At 44.5% G+C, this 19,360-nt stretch overlaps 1 protein-coding gene across 2 annotated transcripts in view; it reads right to left on the bottom strand.

The window, feature by feature from the left end:
• Window positions 1-19,360, bottom strand: part of Syt9 (synaptotagmin 9) — a 180,481-nt gene that overhangs the window by 48,685 nt on the left and 112,436 nt on the right. Inside the window, exons 4-6 of one of the 2 annotated variants that reach the window (XR_005491595.2) lie at window positions 7,694-7,814; window positions 5,495-5,666; window positions 3,188-3,312 (exon numbers count right to left, since the gene is read on the bottom strand). Coding sequence is in view for 1 of the 2 variants with exons in the window: in NM_053324.1 (NP_445776.1) it covers window positions 3,188-3,317; window positions 5,495-5,666; window positions 7,694-7,814 (423 nt within the window). In the remaining variant the exon portion in view is untranslated. 2 annotated transcript variants of the gene reach the window in all.

Raw genomic sequence — 19,360 nt, 5'->3', positions numbered from 1 at the left:
CAAAAAAATCTGTATGCCCATGTCTAACTAAGTGCTGAGTAAGCCACTCTTCTAACCTGGGATGATGCTTACTGGTTTTCCTAGCTGTTGCCATGAAAACCAACATGGGTATTACTTCCTTATGCGACAGGGTTCTATGAGGACACACAGAGACCCATCAGATTTAGGACATACAATAATGAAAACTTTGCTGAGTACTAGTTAGGTGCCAGCCATGGAGTTGTATTTCTCATAGATGATCTATCATAGACTTGATGATGTATGTTGGGGATCATCCAAGCTCAGCCATAGGGTGCTTGCTCAGCAGTAAAAATACCTAGCTTCCAGCCCCTCCCCCGCATAGTGTAAAATGGGTGTGGTGGTGTATATTTACAGTCTTAGTACGAATGAGATGCCAGGGGACTTAGAAGTTCAAGTTCATTCTCCATTATCTAACAAGCTTAAGGCTAGCCTTGGCTACATGAAACCCCATCTCAACCCATCCACCCCATAAAAGCTTTAATCTTTACAACTGCCCCTGCCAGAAGGCAGCTATGACATCTAGACGGACGGGACAAAGCAAAGGTGAAGAACAATCACCAGCACATGGCTGCACAGCAGCGTGAATCAAGGCCATCCAACTCCAGCACACACAACTTCCCAGCACTGCCTGCGACCGCCTCCATCCACAGAGTGGCAGACAAAGCCCGGCCCACCCCCCACCTTCTTTAATCTCATCTGGTACCATTGCCCTCATTTTGCCAGCTGCATGTTTATTTTTAAAAGGGAAGGCAGCATTTCCCCTCTGGAGATGGAGCTATAGTTCAGGACATGACTTCAAAAACCCAGGCAAGAGGCCACAGAGAAGGAGCAGCCTCGCTTACCTTTCATATCGGGGACATAGGTGTTTCGTTTCCTTAGTTCCCGTGCAACCACTGAGACACGGCCATTGTATTAGCTGAAGTAGTTCTAGCCACTGTACAAATGACTCCCAAGTCTCATTGCTTTAACTCTCAAGATGTTTCTTTCTCACTTATGTAACTGTTGAACACAGACTTGCAAAGAGCTGGGAGTTAAGGATTTAAGGGGTACCTCCCAGGGACCAGAGTCACATGACATTCTTCCCTACAGTGGAAGGAGCCTCTGCAGAGCTTCCAACCCCTGCTTTGCAATGCTCCCACACCCGGCATGCCACAGTCTGCCAAGGCCACCGAGAAAGTCCTGCTAGGATCAGGGCTCATTTCCCAGTCCCGGTGGACCTTCCTCCTTTCCCGTTACCTGTTACAGAGTTTTGATACTTCTGACCACAAAGGAGAATTTAGAGCAGAAGTGATTTTGAAGGATACAGGAGGTGGAGTAAAATGGCTCTGACTGCCACTCACCAGTGGCATCCCTGGGCAGTTGACTAAGCCCACATATGGGGTCCTTTGAGAATTTGCCAGGAGCTGAGGAAATGAGGCATAGTTTCCCTGGTTCTTTCTCAAGTGGCTCTCGGGTCTCGAGGTCTCCCTTAGGGATTGATTTTGATTTCAGAAAAGAAAGGTTTGCCTTCTATGGCCCAGAGGCAGAGATATGCTCAGGGGCCTGCAAATCTAGGACTCTAGTCTATCATTGAATATAACTAGTGACTTTCTGTACCATTCCTTCAAAGGAGGCATCCCCTTGCCCTCAGGCTTGGGTCAGAGCCTCTCTTCCTCTCTAGTTGCCTGCATGTTTACTCCAGCATACTCAGCTCGCTGCCTAGGGCAGAGCAACAACCCACACTGGGCAGTGATTTCTTTTCTGATCTTCATGCTGCTGCATGGAGAAGCTGCCTACACTGGGAGAACAGAGGAAAGTTCTCTGCCTGGAGCCCACATACTTTTGGTCAATGACCCTCACTTGCTTTCTGGGGTTCTCATTCCCAGCAGCTCCAGTCTTCTGAAACCTCAATGAGCCCCTGCCCCATGTGTCCTGGTAGCTCATCCTCTGAGTTACAAAGCTTATCTCTATGCACTTTAATGACTCACACTTCATTTCATACACTCTTTGGCCAGTGACAGGGTCAGTGGGTCAAGGTACTGGTTTCCAAGTTTGACAACTGGAGTTCAGGCTCTGGGGCCCACCAAGTGGAAGGAGAAAAACCGACTTCCAAAAGCTGTCCTCCAGTCTCCTCCACATGTGTACTCTTGCATGTGCACCACCAACAGGCAAATAAATTTATGTAAAAAACCTTTCTTAGAGTATCTGTAAGGGATACAAAACAAGTGATCCCTCATTTGCAGGTATGTTTCAGTGTCTTCGTGGCATGTGATCCCCAGAGATGTTTCTCAATGAAAATCAGTGTTGAGAGAAATGTCCCCATAAATGAGTCAATAAACAGAGACAAAATGAAGACTGCATGAGAGGTGACAGAGGAGTGAGTGGATAAGAGATAGGTGCAGATGACAGCCAGCATCCATGCTCCCTTTCTTTGCAAGTAAAACCCTACTTCTAGTTAGGTACATAATAAAAAGAATGTATTTATTGCCTTCCTTTGAAAGTAGACACATCCAAAGTCCAGCGACTGCATCACATATAAGAACCGGTATCTTGGAAAATCTCAAAGAGAACCCTGAAAGAAGTACGGTGTGTTCTTTGGACCTTTCGCCTTGTTCCACATTTTTGTGGCATGAAAGATAGGATGGGTTTGAGCTTAGCAGCCACACTGCATAATGAGGTAACTTCTGGGACAGTTAGGCTGAAAGATGGGAGGATTCTAGGCTTCTGTTGAGCATGGTGCCACACTGTCTTCCTTTGGACTTGCTGTATGTAGGGAAGAGAGAAATTTACTTTCTACACGTTGTTGCTTTGTGCTTTGTTATTTTATAAAATAAACCTGAACCTAGTTAGTGATAAGCAACATAAGCCTTACAGGTTAGAGCCAGAAGCAGTTCTAAAACTGAGGGCTCCTCTGTTTCATGCAGACGCCCTTCGAAAGCCAACCCAAAGCTGTAGCATGCAGTCAGAGAATACTGATCCTTTAAAAGAGACAACGGAAACATCCCTGGTCCAAATGTCCTAGGCTGGTAGAGAGAACGTCCTGTGCAAGGCACAAGAGCCCTGGGAAATGTCACCAGGGACAGTGCTGGGGATAGAAGGCCCTGGCACATTCCTGCTGTTAGTAGCTCTGCATTTCAACAGCAAAACTTGTCATCCACAGCGTGGGCCACGGTGGAGTAGGTCTTACCTCCAGCAGAGAGTGCCAGTGTGCGATGGGCTTCCGGGGATATGACAGCATCTCACTCCAGTGGTCTCTGCCCAGCCGCTCAGCCTCGTTGCCTACTTGGCACACGCCGATGACCTCATTGTGACCTACACTGTGAAAATGGGCCACAACAGTTTTTTCTTAAAATTTTGGTATGTAGAAGAAAAAGCAAGCAGTTCTCAACCTGTGGGTCATGACCCCTTGGGGAGGGGGTGTCATAGATCAGATATCCTGTATATCAGATATCCTGTATATCAGATATTTACGATATATAACAGTAGCAACATTACAGTTATGAGGTAGTGCCAAAATAATTATGGTTGAGGGTCACCACAGCATGAGGAACTGTATTAAAGGGTCACAGCATTAGGAAGGCTGGAACCCACAGAGTGAAAGCAACGACTCAAACGGGTGGAGGAAATTCAGAAATAGTGGGCTATTTTTTTTAAAACTACTTCTCTAATTTAAAACTACAATCCAAAATAAACATCAGAAAGACCTAGGGGTCAAGACTCTAAGTTTCCTAATGCTGTATGGGTTCATTTGACCCTGAGAACCTTTGCTCAAAGAACTCCCTGATTTGGACTAATGATACCTTTTCTGGTTCTGGAGGCTAAGCTGGCTTCCAGATTTACAGAATGAAAAGGAACCCTTAGGAAGGAGTGATGTATAACCCACTCAAATTCCCACAAGAGGCAACTGAGGATGGCACGGCGAAGGCCGGTGGGGAGGGCTCCTGGGTCTCCTTGCTCCTTGTTTCATCAGAGCCTGTTGCCACCATCTTCTGTACTTCTCACTCTAGGCTCAGCTTTGGTACTTTGAGCCAACCTGGGTTTTAACAGACATCCAGCTCCTTAAACTTAGGGCGGAAGCCTTCTGTGAGTAGGTCTCCAAGTTGACTCGTTTTACTTTTTCCAAGGGTGGGTGTCCCTTGAAATAACCGGAAGGATGTGGCCCATCCTTGGACTCTTCATGATAACCTCATTTTCCACCCTGAAAAGACAAATGGCTTCTACTCTATTTGCATGGGGAGAAGAAGAGGTGGGAATGGACTGTCTGGGATAGTTAAGTTGTGCTCATTAAAATCAGATGCACGCAGAGGCCCTGTGCATTCTGACGTGGGTTTTTCCAGGCCACCTTCATTGAGTTTGCTAATATTGAATTGATAAGGAGATCACATAATCAGATTTGTTGATGCAGGAACCTTGGCACTAGCTTAGGAAGTGCTGCCCTAGCCTTCCACAGCTGGTGGGCAGCATCTCCTCCTGAGACCTGGCACTGTGCTGTTGTATGTGTCCAGAGAAGACACAGCAAGGCCTATCCCCAGCATGGGTTGTCACACTCAGGGACAACTGTGTCAGAAGACAAGGTATGCTTCGTGTACCTGGAAAGCGTAGAGGTCACTGAGGCTGCCGTGCTGACATTTCAGAGGTAGATGGAAAAATTTTTAGCTACAAATAATATTTGTAAGATTATATTAGAAGTCAGACTGATTTTTTTTCTTTTATAATTGTGCTCTGACCACGTGGGAGGTTTCTAATTAAAAAGAGACTTTGCATTTCAGTCTAATGACTGGTTTAACATGTATAATTCCCTGTTGGTACTTCCTCTGCATATTAAAATGACTGTTTTTCAAATCTGTCCTTTAAATACACAATTGGCTACAATGCAGGCTATAAATATCTCCTCTGTGCTGTATTAATTAAAAAGTCTAGCATCTTATACATTTTAATGTACCCTGTCATCCATACTGATTCTAGCATTTCCAAGAGAACATTTCTGTGTTTGCTTTCAGACTTAAGTGGATGGAAATGATCTTTATTAAACAGTGCAAGAAGGGAAAAAAAAGATCGAAGTTATATATTTAGAAACATTGGTGGCGTGGCTAAAGTAATCACTCTGTGTTTTGGGTAGAAGCTTTCCATTAAAGGAGTTGGGACTACTCAATGAAAAACAAGACCTGAGGGACCATAGTTCTCCATAGAGAGATACCAGGAAGTGTGCAGAGATGGGAAGGGGGAAAGGTGGCATGTGGGAGGGTGGAGGAGAAGAAAGGTGAGAAAGGGGGGGGAGAGCTGAGGACAGTAGAAGTACTGCAGTAACAGGATTTGGCACTAAGGTTTGGACAATGCTGTCAGACTGCTCTCCACATGCTGCCCTTTCAGTCACTTTATCCTGGGACCCCGGCTGAGCTCCCTAATATGGTTACTCATGTGGCTGTTCCCTAATCTGCCCATCCTGCTCCAAGAACAGTGAGACTGCACAGAGAAAGAGCTCCTGGCATCTCACCGGTCATAGTCCATGACAGCTATGGACAAGTGGATCTGATCAATGCTCTCAGGAGGGACATCGAAGACTATGGCTTCATTGTAAACAGGGTTAAGCGTGTTCCTCTTGGTGGATGTTTTCCTCTTCTTCAGTCTCCGGCCATCACACATCAGTGAGACTTTCACGTACGGATCTGCACAGGCATGAGAACAGGGCATTGTAAGGCAAATGGAGATGCTGAGAATGTGTGGCCCCGTGGAGGAAGACTCCCCTTCTCTGGAGACCAGAGTTTGAAGCTTTTTAATTCGTGTGATATGTGATGTGGGCAGTGACTACTTGGAACAATTAAGTTATTCATTCAAGAAAAAGCACAGGACACTGTCTCACTCAAAATTCATGAAATTTAAAAATAGGGTGAAAACATCTGTTACCAAATTAGAAAATATGCCAACTAGAATACAGGACCAGCCTGTCTGTGAAAGGAAGAGAAACAGATATCATCCAAGGAGTGGGAGACAAGACTCAGTATCCTGACTCCGAGCTGCCTATGGAAATCTTTGCTTAAAGACTGGGCCTTTAAGCAAGGGAATGCTTCTAGTTCTATAAGTTCTGAATTCCTAGAGAATGGGGCATCCTGTGTGTATGAACGGCCTTAAGTACTGGGAACTCCTGGAAATGTGTTTGCAAAGGGAGAAGTTGATCATTAATCAGGAAGAATGAGGACGGGACATTCACAGCATACCAAGGCAGACTGACAGGTGAGGAGGCTGCTGCTTTCTGGAGGGGGCACTTCTGGTCCCACTAGCCCCTAAGTACCATACAGCTCAAAAAGGAGTCCTGTATCGCTCTGCTTAACTACAAGACATCCTGACTCCTCACGCCTTCCAGAAGGTACTTTAAGCCAGAGGACCTGTATCTTTTTGTTTTGTTTTGTTTATTTATTTTTGTTGTTGTTGTTGTTGTTGTTGTTGTTGTTTTCCTTGCTTAGAACCAGCCAGGAATATAGAACAGAGTATATCACGTATATATCATATACATGCTGGAGTGAATGTCAGTCAGTAACAAGCTTGCCATGCAAGTGTAAGACTTGAGTTAGCTCCTACCTTCCATGTATGCACCTGCACATGGTGGGTGGCATGCACTTGCAATCCCAGTGCACAGGAAGTAGAGACAAGAGGATCCCTGGTATTTCCTGTACAGTCATAGCCTAACCATGGAGCCCAGATCTCAGTGAGAGAACCTGTCTCAAAAATCAAAGTCAGGGATGGCATTTACTCTAAGATGTTGATATATTCTATGTTCTATACTCTAGGCTGTTTCTAATTAAGGGGGGGTGGTGGAAGGTATAGCTCTTCTGGCTTGAAGTACCTTCCAGAAGGGGTGAGGAGTCAGGACAACATGTAGTTAGGCACAGAGATACAGGGCTCCCTATTTAGCTGAACAGTAGTGATGGGCTAGTGAGAATGATTCATGGGGAATGACACTGGAGGCTGACTCTGGTCTTTACATGTATGTGCATACACAGGTACACACACACACACACACACACACACACACACACAAACATGAATGCATAAGTGCACACCCCAGCAACAACAAAAGACTACATTGTTACCTTAGGTTCTTTGAGTTCAGTGGCCATGAGCCAGTGTTCTGTGTGATAGTGACCACGTGGCCAAAACTGATGTGAATGAATACAGTATGAACTGCACAATGAGACATTCTGTGTTGGGGTTTACAATGTAAAGATACATGCTTGGTTCACTGGGAAAAACACTCCACAAGCTATAGTTCGTTTATAAGCAGTCGGGATTATCTCTAATCTTCAATAAGTCTGAGATAATGAAGTCAGAGGAAAGGCATAACAGGGCAGACCACCTCAGAATATGTAAACTGCAAATTGAGTCCCAGTTATGGGGAAGGAAAAGTTCAAGAGTCCAGTGACTTCATGTAGCATCTTAATACACTACACACTTTATGGTTTTGTACCTATTAACTCAGTTAATCATATGACAACTCAGTAGGCCACATACTAATCCTACTCTCACTTTACAGATGGGGATTGGAAGCCTAGCATGGTTGAGTGACTTGCCCAAGGTCATGCTGCACTTAGATGTGGTAGGAACGTGATTAAACCCAGGCAAATTGGTCCCAGACCCAAGGTACCCTAATAGGAACTTCACAATTTGGCGAATTAGAACCAGATGAAGCATGTCCCACCTGACGCTCCCGTAATGTCCATTGCCTTTAAATTCCTTGCTTTGATGATGGTGATGGTCAGCCTGCCGGCTGTTGGAAGATAGCAGAGCGAAAACATAAGCTCACCCAGGTCCACATTATCCTGTTGAAAGAGCACAGAGCAAAGTGTTAGAAAGTGTCCTCGGCACACAGGCAGGAGGCTCAGCTGCAGGGCAGTGTTAGAAAGGACATTTGTTCCTTCTGTTCAGCTCATGATACAGAAAATCCACCCCTGTACTGGGGTGGCTCTACATCTATGGAAGCACAACTCATTTTTTGATAGGGGAGCAGAGGAGGCTGCCAGAGAAAGCCACCACATGCACAACCCCATACAACCTCATACGGGCTCTGAAGCATTCCCAGAGTGTCCTTCTATGTGGCCTGCTCACATGTTTGTGAGAATCATAGTTCTCAGCACGAGTCACACAAGAGGAGCCTCACAGGGCTGATCGCCCCAGCAGAGCTCAGAGACTCTGCCTACAACCCCACTCAGCTTTCTGTGGTCTTTCCAGCAGGGCTTCATTCTAACGCTATGCTTGCACCTCTACACAGAGCCCTCCAACAAGCCATACTATCCCCACGCACTCCTGCAGAGCCCAGTCTCCCCCATACACTACACTGCCATGTGTATCTTAGAATACTGCAAACAACCTCTGTAGATCAATAGCAGGTGGTTCCACGGGATCAAAGAATCTTCTAGGCCCTCGTTAACTCCGGACAAGAATACTGCATGATCATGGTAGTGGCAGCCTCTGACTTCATGTTCTCACATAATTGGACACACTGGGACACAAACCATAGTACCCATGCAAGGAGAAAAGTTCAGAAGCCAGGCTTTGGGGAGCCCGGCTGTCTGCTCCTCAAGGTCCCACTTAACTACCTCCCATTTTTGTCTCAAAGAGCTCCCATTCCCTCTACTGGGATACTGGGGAAGACATCTCCTTGGGCAATGTACAGCCAAGCCAAATAGGTCAGAATATATGAATCTCTTTCTCTTTTTTTCTTAAAGCCCAGGAGAGTGTAACTAGGAAGAGGGAAAGAAAGCTAGTTCATTTAGTTTCAATTTCTGTGAGGCACCTGAGGTTATAGATCTGGGTGCCTGTGTCTAATTAATACAGTTTCATACTGACAATGCTCTGGGGACTTGGGTTCTAGCCCTTAACATCCACAGCCTCCCCTCCCCTCTGGATTCTTGGAGGATGCTTCTATTTTTGGAAGCACAGATTCAGCTTTGGAAGGTCACCTTGCCAACCTCCTGCCTTGACTGCTGCCACGGGAGGAGGAGGCAAAGGGATCTGTTTGGTAGCTAAGGCAGATGGATTGGTCTGTGACTTCCAGCATCACCTGGCTCATGCAAATAAATCACATCACCTTGCAGCCCAGGCTGTCCTGGTTTCTGGATCCTTGGCCCTAGGAGACCTGGGTGGCCAGACCTTTCCCTGTGGTGAGCGGTTGGAGAGCATTATACAGGAGTGAGGGTTCACAAACTGCAGGTTCTTGTCCCTGTGTGGTGCTGTGTTCAGTTCTGCAGGAGCCCAACCTTCCCTTTGTTTTCTATACCCCAGTCTACCTCCCCTCCCCTGTGTCCTTGAATTCTATTCCCTTTCCACAGTGCCTTGCTCTCTTGTCCTACCTCATTCTGCCCAGAGAATCCCAATTTGAGAAAGTAATTCTAAAAATGGCCAAAATCATGCCCATGAAGGTTCTATAATCAATTCTTTCAGCTTAATTTCCTGAGGGCTCACACTGTGCACCTACTCTGAAAGACTTGCAATGGGAAATACGCTCATTCTGCTCCTGGCTTTCCAGGCACATAGATAAACAAGAAGTGTCAGATTGCTTCTGGACTAAGTATGTGGAGTTGTGTTTTTTCCCACCATGAATCCCATTCATAAATATTTCTTTTGTAAGACTATGCACTCATGAGTTGAAAGGAAACAACAAAACTCCCAGACTAAAATCCACGACTGTATCTTTAGAAACATGTAAGTTAAACAAATAATTCATCAGAGCAAACATTCTTGATCTGCAAGTGATTTAAAAGGAAACCTTACTTATCAAAGTATTCATCTATAAAAATCACTGCATAAAAATGATGTAGAAATGATGGCTCAGTGGTTACGAATACGTGCTACTCTATAGAGGGCCAGAGTTCAATTCCCAGCACCCACATCTTCAAGAGGCTCACAGCTCCAGGGGAGCTGATGCCTCACCACCTGCATTCATGCGAATTGATGTACTTGCACACATGTGAGCATTAAAATATAAAATGACAATAAGATTCAAAAATTAAAAGATTTAAGTAAAGCAGTAAAAAAAAAAATCCCCCTTTTTCCTATACACCATCTAATGCCACTCTTCCTCAAAGTAACACTGTGAATAATCATTAGGGCATCCATTCATTCATTCATCATTAATTCACTTACTCTTTTATATTTATCTCATTTTATTCATGCATGTTTGCCTATATGTATATATGTGCACCATATGTCTCCTGTCCATGGAAATCAGAAGACAGCAATGAGTCCCCTGGAACTGGAATTAGAGAGGGTTGTGGAGTACTGAGTCTGCGTCTTTTGCATGAGCAACCAGTGGCTTTGAACCACTGGGTCATCTCTCCATCCCCTCATTTCCTTAATCTGTGAGCAACTTCTTTGGCTATAAATTCAGCATCGTTCTCCTACAGTCTTGAGGCTGAATCTGTAACAGTAACTCAGAGCCATCTTCCCTCAAGGGGCTAGGGGATGCTGCATTTGATGGAAATGTTTCTTTTCCCCATCAGCTGATGCAGGTTTGGGATCAAGAACCCGTGGCTCTCTCCATGTGTGGACATTCTCTTGAATCAATGCTTCCCAACCAGAGGTGAATGTGCTCCTCAGAAGTTATCCGACACAATCTGGAGCAACTTCTGACTGCCACCTTTGGGGGACTCAGATCTGTTGGTGGGGTCTGCAAAAACATTAAACAGGTGAGCTTCAATCACTCAGTCTGAAATGTGACTTGTGCGAGGGTTTATAAAACGATGTGTACAGGACTGGTGAGATTCTTGGTAAATTTTCTGGAATGCTGAGGAGAATCAAACATAAAGGAGTAAGAATGCAGAAATTATCACTGGTACTGAGTGCCCTGGAGAATACATGGCTCCTGCTTTGTGTGGTCAAGTGCAGCAAGCACCCAAGGCTTGCTGTCCAGAGAGCTGAGCTACAGGCCAATGAGCTACAATGCTATGGAACATCTGGTCTGTCTATTTTTCCTCTCAGTATACTATTCTTCAGTGACTGGCTCACTGAGAAACTCCGTTTTTTAAAACACCCCTTTCAAAACAAACAAACAAACAAACAAACAAACAAGCCAACCTCGTAAGAAACAGTAGCAAGTGGAATCCTAGTTACAAGATTCCTTCTGGAAGTACTTTATCTTCAGCCATAACAATTATATTGAGGGACAAAACCAGGTCCTTTTGTAGCATGGCCTCTGTTAATGATCTGCTCATCCTCTCTTCTCAGAGACTCCAACTGTATTCCTGATACAACCCCAAGACATGGCAAAATGGGCATAAATCAGAGGGGGGGGGGAGCATGAGAGACAGACAGAGACAGAGAGACAGAGAGAGACAGAGACAGACAGAGAGAGAGACAGAGAGGCAGAGAGACAGAGACAGACAGAGACAGAGACAGAGAGAGAGACAGAGACAGACAGAGACAGGTTGGGGGTGGGGGCAGCCCCGTTTTAGTGACAATCCTGATGATAATTAGCATGCGTTGTTAAAGTAACTGTTGGCTGCACTTTATTTATAGGTATTAACATGATTAATTGCATTGGAAGTGTGCCTGGAGGATGACACTTTCTGAGCTGGTGCTGGGACACAAGTGAACCTGCAGCCTGCACCGATTAGTGGAGGAGGCTGGCATCAGCCCACGCTTTCCCCCATATGACATGTTCTCAAAGGATACTGACGGGTCGAGTTCTTCTTAAGGAAGAACTTTCCTTGACCCTAGGAATGGACGGGGTAATTAACATTACACATGTGCAATGCTCTTTGTGGTCAATAATAGAAGGACCCAGAACTTTCTTATCTAGTTCCCTGGTTTAATATGACATTTACTAGTTCCAGTATTTAGATATCCAGCCTATTTCCCGCCTTACATTATAGATCCGTATGTCCAATGTCGTCTTTAGATCCCTAACGAGTTGTCTAACAGGCATCTCCATCTTTATCGTCCTCCTTTCCCTCACCTACCCCAGCCTTCCCACCCAGCCCTTCCCATTTTAGTGTGGCAAATCTCCCAGGGGCTGAGGTTAAAAATCTAATTGTCACTATCTGTATTCCTCCTCTCCTCTCACCCTCCCACACCTGCAAGTCATGTCATTTCTCCCTTCAAAAATATCTAGAATCCTCCCGGTTTCCCCCTCTACAGCGCTACCCCTGTGTGGCAACATCATTCTGCACATGCGCTGCAGCACGGCTCTGAGTCTCGGGTTCAGTCTACTCTGATCATTGGTGAGGAGTCACGTGGGGCTGATTCAAGAGAGCTCTGTCTCTATCTGGAGAAGCGTGGAGATGTTGTGGTTGTTGACCTTCTCATTTGCCTAGGGCTTCCCCTTCAAAGGCTTCTGGGAGGTGGCTGAAGAGCTCTCACCTCACCTGAATACACTTGGCGCCAGCTGCATCCCAGGGCTGCAGCGGCAGATGGGACGGATGACGATGATTACACTCAGAGGAACTTGATGGAGACACTTCCAGTCCCACAAAGAAAAAAAATGGCTTTGGTTGGTTTGAATCTGGCTTGAATCTGGCGGACACTGGCTCTGACATACTAAGGTGCATTCTCTCACTGTAAGCAGATCGGCTAGGTCCAGGCTTTTGTCAGTACCAAAAGCAAATAATTTCTGTCAACTGGAGCCAACCAACTGGGAACAGAGAGTAGAGCTTCACCCGGCAGAGGGAAGCCATGTTCCCAAGTATAAAGAAACTAAGCCACTTTCCCAGAAAATAAAACACGGTTCTCATCTCAGATGTTTTATCAGGCACCTTCCTAATCTTTCAAAAATCATTGAGTTATGTTTGCTACACAAGCATGAGAACTACACACATGCACACCTGTGTACACATATGAACGTGTATCCCCCTCTCCAATATCAGAGCTCATTCAGCTAGTAGGTTCATTGAAAACAGTTGCTATCAGATTAATTTCACTCACTTTTATGACCAAGCTACTAGACTCAGAAAAGGAAGCTTGCAAGCTTGTGTGGGCACAGTTAAGTGTGACCTCAGCATGATGTGTGGTGAATCGGCTCCTGAAACCCTTGCAAATGATCTGGATGATTTAGCTTAGATCAATAATAAAGGGGAATTCATATCCAAACTAAACATATGTAAAATGGTGTCAGTGGCCTGGGCCTTATCCAGTTCCAAAAACTGTCAATAGTCTGCAAGAAGCACAATTTGATGATACAACAGGACTTGATTAAGTACATGGGAGTCATGATACAAGATCACTAAAAATCTGACAGGTGAGATGTACGAAGCCAAATAATATAAATATATTAAGGTAAATTATTTGAGGACCTAAAAAGTCAATGGTATGATTCCCAAAGTAGATGTAGCAATCACAGGTTCTATCCTTATTTTAGCCAAAACGGGATATAGCAATCGGAAACTAACTTTGTATGAGGAAAGGTATGTGTATCAACCCCCTGCCCCACTTGAAACCAAATTCTTTTCTGGGCATCTGGACTTTTGAGATGTGGAGGTAGCTGGAAAATAAATGATAAGGCCAGCCTCCATGGAGAACCATAGGAGGAACAGTGAGGGACTGATAAGCCTGTAAGCCTTAAGGAAAAAAAAGTCACACGGAAGAGGGGTTGAATTTGCTCTTGGTGGTTCCAACAAGAAGCATTACGATCCATACGTGTGAGCCACAGGAAATCTATAATATTCTCTTCTATCACAATTCCAAACCATGGGCTGTCTTTGAAAGTAATGCATTCCCCATCTGTTTGGCAAGTTTCAATGTGTTACAGAAGAACCAAGTATCAATAAGGCAGTTGAACAAACGGAAAAGCTTTTCTCTCTTGCTGTCCTGATCCCCTGTAATCCCATGGATCAGAAGCAGACATAAGGGGGCAGGTAATGAGGCAGGCAAACACAGGGGCAAGCCTAGCAGCCTGAGTCCACTTGGTTTGGTTATGCACACTCCTAGAAATGCACCCAAGTCCTGTTGGCATCAGGATGTGTGCATATCTTCTATAAGCAACAGAAGTGTGTTATACCCCTTAGCAACACCCTGATGATGTCCTGTTTCTATTTAAACATGTCCTAGAACACATCCTGAGATCAAGGGAGATCAGTCCATCTGGGCTAGACTGCATGCTCAGTAAGACAAACTGTGTCCACCAAGTAAACTTATGAGGGACACGCAATTAGCCACCTCATGCCTGCACATAATTGGCATGCATATTATTAAAATCTAAAGTATCAAAGGAAGGGGCACATGCAGTGAGCAGTCTTATGTAATCCAATCTGTCAATCAAAACAGAGAAACATGGACATTATGCTCCTTTGCAACCAAGCTCCCTTTCTTGAGCTCTGCAAAGGGAGACACAGACAATAGCTTGTCCCTGGGTGCTCTTACTCACCTGGTCTCGTGTCACAATTGGCAGGGTGTCTCTTTTTCATCTGCATTATTGCTTTGCTGTTTAATACAGTTTCCTTGCTACTCTGGGACAATTCTTAAATAAAAGGCCAAGAACCTGGAGACACTTATCCTACACAGTAAGAGATACAATATTAGATTTCTGGGCTAGGACCTCTGTGCTATCAGAAGCATGACTAAGGGCTATGGTTAGGTCGAGTGTGTGACTGTCCTGGAGGAAACAGCTGGAGATGAAGCCTGTTGCTTAATGATGGTCATCCACATCCTAGGAGCATAAAGGGGTGGTGGTGGTTACATGCCTGAGTCCCAAGTCTTTGAGTCCCCGGCAAAGGAATTTAGGGTATGAGTCATGCTTGTCCTCTCTCCTCGTCCCTTTCTTTTCTCAACACAGCCTTCCTAATAGATACTTCCTAATAGAGACTCAGGTATGATTTTTTTTTTCATTCCTTGTTTTCCCAAAGAGTCATGTCTAGCTAAGGATAAAACAAATAGCCGTTTTCAAAAATTAAAGGGCCCCCAAAAGGCTCTAATATTTCTTTTGAATGTTCAATAACTATTCAGAAGTTTTCTGTTTTTTTGTTTTTGTTTTTGTTTTGTTTTGTTTTGTTTTTTTAAAGGCTGAGGGGATCTCAGAGCACACTCGGAATTGAGCATTGTGTGCTGGCTTGGCTGGGTACAGTGCGCTTCACTGGCTTTTGAAGAAAACATTAAGATGAGTTGAAGGTGGTTTTGGATTCACCCCGTATGCTCAGCATCTTTGTCATTCTGAAAATTCCCATCCAAGAACTCAGTTGATGGGAACTGAAGGTGGGACTCTCGGGTGAAGAGAGTCCTGTGCAGAGGAACATGGTGGGATATAAGTCGAACCAGTATGTCTGTGGTGTGAATAGTTAAACAAACAAACAAACAAACAAACAAACAAACAAACAAACAAACACTTTCATTCTACCTTGGATGGAGATTTTGCCCAGTCACAATTACAGGCCATAGGGCTGTTTTGTCTTTTAGTGCCAAGACGAGGAGCACTGTGCATCTTCCTTTCTATCCCTACTGACCCTGACAGCCTAACACTTGTGTTCCTTACCTCAATGTCTCTTTAAAGTTAGAGATTTATTTTATGCATATGAGTGTTTTGCTTGCCATGTCTGTATGTGCACCATGCATGTGCAGTGCTCACAGAGGACGGAAGAAGGAGTCAGATACTTTGGAACTGGGTGTAGGGATGACTGTGAACAGCCAGATGGATGTTGAGAACTGAACTTGGGTCCTCTGCAAAAGCAGCAAATGCTCTTCACCACTGAGCCATCTTTCCTGCCTCTAATGTGATTGATCACAACTCTTCTTCATCCCCAGGGCAACAGTTTTTGGAGATGAGGAGGCACTACCTCAGTGAAATCCACTCACCTCCCCAAGCCATCCTCCAGCACACACCAACTCACTCCTTCCTTAAATTGAATGCATCCCAGATGTTCTCATGTTCTAGAAAAGGCTGCTCAGCTGTTCATTCTCCTAACATGACATTTCTTCAACCAGTCTGAGCCAGTCTTAGCCTCCCCTTCTACCTCTTATTCCCAGAGTGCTGCTACTTCTCCCTAAGGACACTTTAAATTTAAATTAAGTTTTAAATTTAAGCAATTAAAATTTTAATTGTTTATTTTTTGAGACAAGGTCTCATAGACCAAGCTGGTCTAAAACTCCCTATATAACTTAGGCTGGCCTGGAGTTCTAGATCCTTCTACCTTATTCACATGCTGGGACTATGTGTTCATCACCATGCCAAGCTATTTTTTTCCTCTTAATCTTTTATGATTCAGTTTGCCAAGTTATATCACTATGCAATATTCAGAATGTCTCCAGTCCTGTGTTGTCTGCTCTGGTAACTCTTTGACCATATTATTATTATTATTATATGAAATTAATAAGGCTGGTAATGTGCCTTAGTTGGTAGAGTACTTGCACAGAAGCCCTGGGTTTGATCCCCAGTACCACATAAGACCAGGCATGGTGATGGACAGCTGTAATTCCAACACCTGGGAGATCGAGGCAGAAGGGTCAGAAGTTCAAAGTCACCCTTAGCTATATAGCAAGTTCAAGACCAGTCAGGGCTACATGAAATCTTGTCTTAAAATAAAAACAAAAACAAAAAGATAGCTGTGAGTCTTAGATGTAGAGGGCAAGAGCAGTGTATTCCTTTTGCCACGTTTACCCTGGGAAGTAGGAGAGGTTGATTAATGCCCAAGGTCACTGGGTTACTTAGTGTGGGAGCCACACTGTCAACCAGGTGGCCTGACTGAAGATCCTATAGTTCCCCCAACATTTTCTGTGGAGCTTTACCATGGGGGAGATTGTCACATTCTTTCTTGAATACTGAAGAATTGGGGGAACTTGGAAAAGTTGAACACAGTAGGGAGAGAAAGAAGAAAAGTATCTAGATTCTTCCTTTCGCCACAAAACATTCCTACCCTTAGGAATGATCTTCTGTCTCACCCTTTATCATAAGAAACTTTTTGCCTTTTCAACTAACGGGGAAAAGGAGAGGAAGGCACTACTTCGACTAAATCCAATTTGAGAACTGGGGCAAATGGTACTTTAGCCAAAGAGGATCTACGCTTCATCCAAGCGTAAACATCAGACTACTTTCCTCTGTGTCCAATTTTCTAACATTATTGAGGGAAAGAGGAGATTTGGTACAATAAAGGGCATTTTTAGGAAGGTGTAATAAGGGACCATCTTAGGTACACTTCAAATAGGGGCAATCATAGACTGTCTGTGCCTGAATGCACTCTCTGAACTAACAGGCCTCAGGCAGTTAGCAAAGCATCTGCTACACATGTGTTAGCTCACTGTCTTCTTGTCATACTCCTAGAGCTGGGCCTGGCACAGACTGGCCCATAGAAAACTAGCACATCACCAGTGATGCATGGCAGAAGTCTCTTAGGGACAAACAGATTGATCAGGAGCAGCTCAGGGCAGGGAGCTCAACTCTTCTCCAAAGATATTCTATAGTCTGATCTACGATGTGGATAAAGGAGAGGTAAGAATGCTGAAAGAATTCTTCCGGAAGCAGACAGAAGCTTTCAGGAAAGATGACAATGTATCACTGTAAATCATTAGCCCAGAGGCTTATACATGGGCTCATAGTCACATAGTTGATCAATGTAGAGAAAGGGTCTGCTACATAGTTCTCATCCATCCCCAGGAGCTCCCTGTCCTCACTAAAGGACCATTTTTAGGATGTGTCAAATGATACTAGTAGAATTTAAAAACAAATGTCTTAGTTCAATTTATCCAAAGGACATACATGAGTGGGGTAAGAGGACCAGCAGTTTTCTCCATCTAGTATTATGATACACATGAAGCTTGCTGTTGTTGTTGTTGGTGGTGGTGGTGGTGGCGGCGGCGGCGGCGGTGTGTGTGTGTGTGTGTGTGTGTGTGTGTGTGTTTGTGTGTGTTTGTGTGTGTTTGTGTGTGTTTGTGTGTGTTTGTGTGTGTTTGTGTGTATGGATTGAACCCAAAGCTCTGCATGCTAGGCTAGTCCTTTCCAGTGGAGCCACACATCCCTTCATTAAATGTATTTACTCACTTACTTAGTGCCCACTGGCTGGCTAGTTACTATGTGCTAGACATTACACTAGGTGCTGGAGATGCAAAGACAAAGAATAAAAAATCTTGCTGTGATGGAATAGCCACTCAAACTGCCATTGCAGTGCTCAGAAAACTAAGTAACTTATTTTGAAAGGAGTGACTGACGAATAAGCTAAGGAGTGATCAGATCTGGTGAGGAGAAAGGCAAGTTTAAAGGGGATGCTAGAGAGCCTTCAGAGAAGGTGCAGTGTAAGAGCAGACCCCAAAGAATTCAAAGTTTAAGGCAGAAGGTTGACAAGAGAACAGCGAGTTAGAGAAAGTGGTCCTGGCTCAGGAGTGGGTGTGAGTAACAGCAGGAGGCTGGGGTAGCTGGAGTGGAGATTGTGCAGGATGATGGCAGAGAGGTGAGATATATGAGGATGGGCAGCTCCACATCCTGGAGGTCACGAAGAACTCTGGCCTTGTGCTGTTCTTTCAAGATGGGGTGTCATATATCCCAAGTTGCCCCTGAACTCATTGAGGACTACCTTGCATTTCTGCTTCTCCTGCTGCCACCTTGTGCATGCTGGGATTACAGGCAAGTGAACACCACCACATCCAATTTATGTTTTGCTAGGGAGTAAACCCAGGACCTTCTGCATACTGGGCAAGCATTCTACCAACCGAGCTACGTCCCTAGCCTAGGACTCTGGTTTTACTCTGCTGAAATAAGGAAGCACAAGAAGAGTATGGTCAAATTAGTGACACGATTGAACTGGGCATTGAGAGTGATCACTTCGGCCTCTGTATAGATAATGGTTTGAGGAGGTAGCCGAGAATATTAGGAGCATATCTAAGGCATTCAGGTGCTGTTTTTTCCCTACGTTCTTGAGACTGTCTTGGATTTTACAAGGTCTCTAGTCATTAGAAAGTATGGCTGTTTTAGATACTGCCGATTATGGAAAGGGGCTACTCTTGTTTAGAAAAGGTTATAAAACTGTATGAAGAAAATATCCTCCCCAGGAACTCAGGGACAGCAAAGCAAGAAACCCTTTCAGTTTAGGACAATAGAGAAAAATGTAAGATGAACCAGAGGTGGTAGGTCATGTACATAATCCTAGCACCTAGAGAACTGTGTTTAAGGCTAGCCCAAGTTATAGCTTAAATTCAAAGCCAGTTTAAACAATAAGGTTTATTTTATTGTTTTTAATTGTGTGTGTGTGTGTGTCTCTCTCTGTGTGTGTGTCTGTGTAATGGGTATGTGCATATTAGTGGTGGTGCCTACAGACTTCAATGGCATCAGATCCCATGAGTTGGAGTTAGAGGCAGTTGTAAGCCACCTGATTTGGGTACTGAAAATTGAATTCAGGTCCTCTGCAAGAGCAATAAACACTCTTAAGCACTGAGCAATCTCTTCAGCCTTGAGGAT

The sequence above is a fragment of the Rattus norvegicus genome, chromosome 1, assembly GCF_036323735.1.
Source record: "Rattus norvegicus strain BN/NHsdMcwi chromosome 1, GRCr8, whole genome shotgun sequence".
NCBI classification, from domain to species: domain Eukaryota; kingdom Metazoa; phylum Chordata; class Mammalia; order Rodentia; family Muridae; genus Rattus; species Rattus norvegicus.
Note: the sequence above shows the minus strand (reverse complement) of the source record. Positions and strands in the feature narration are given on the sequence as shown.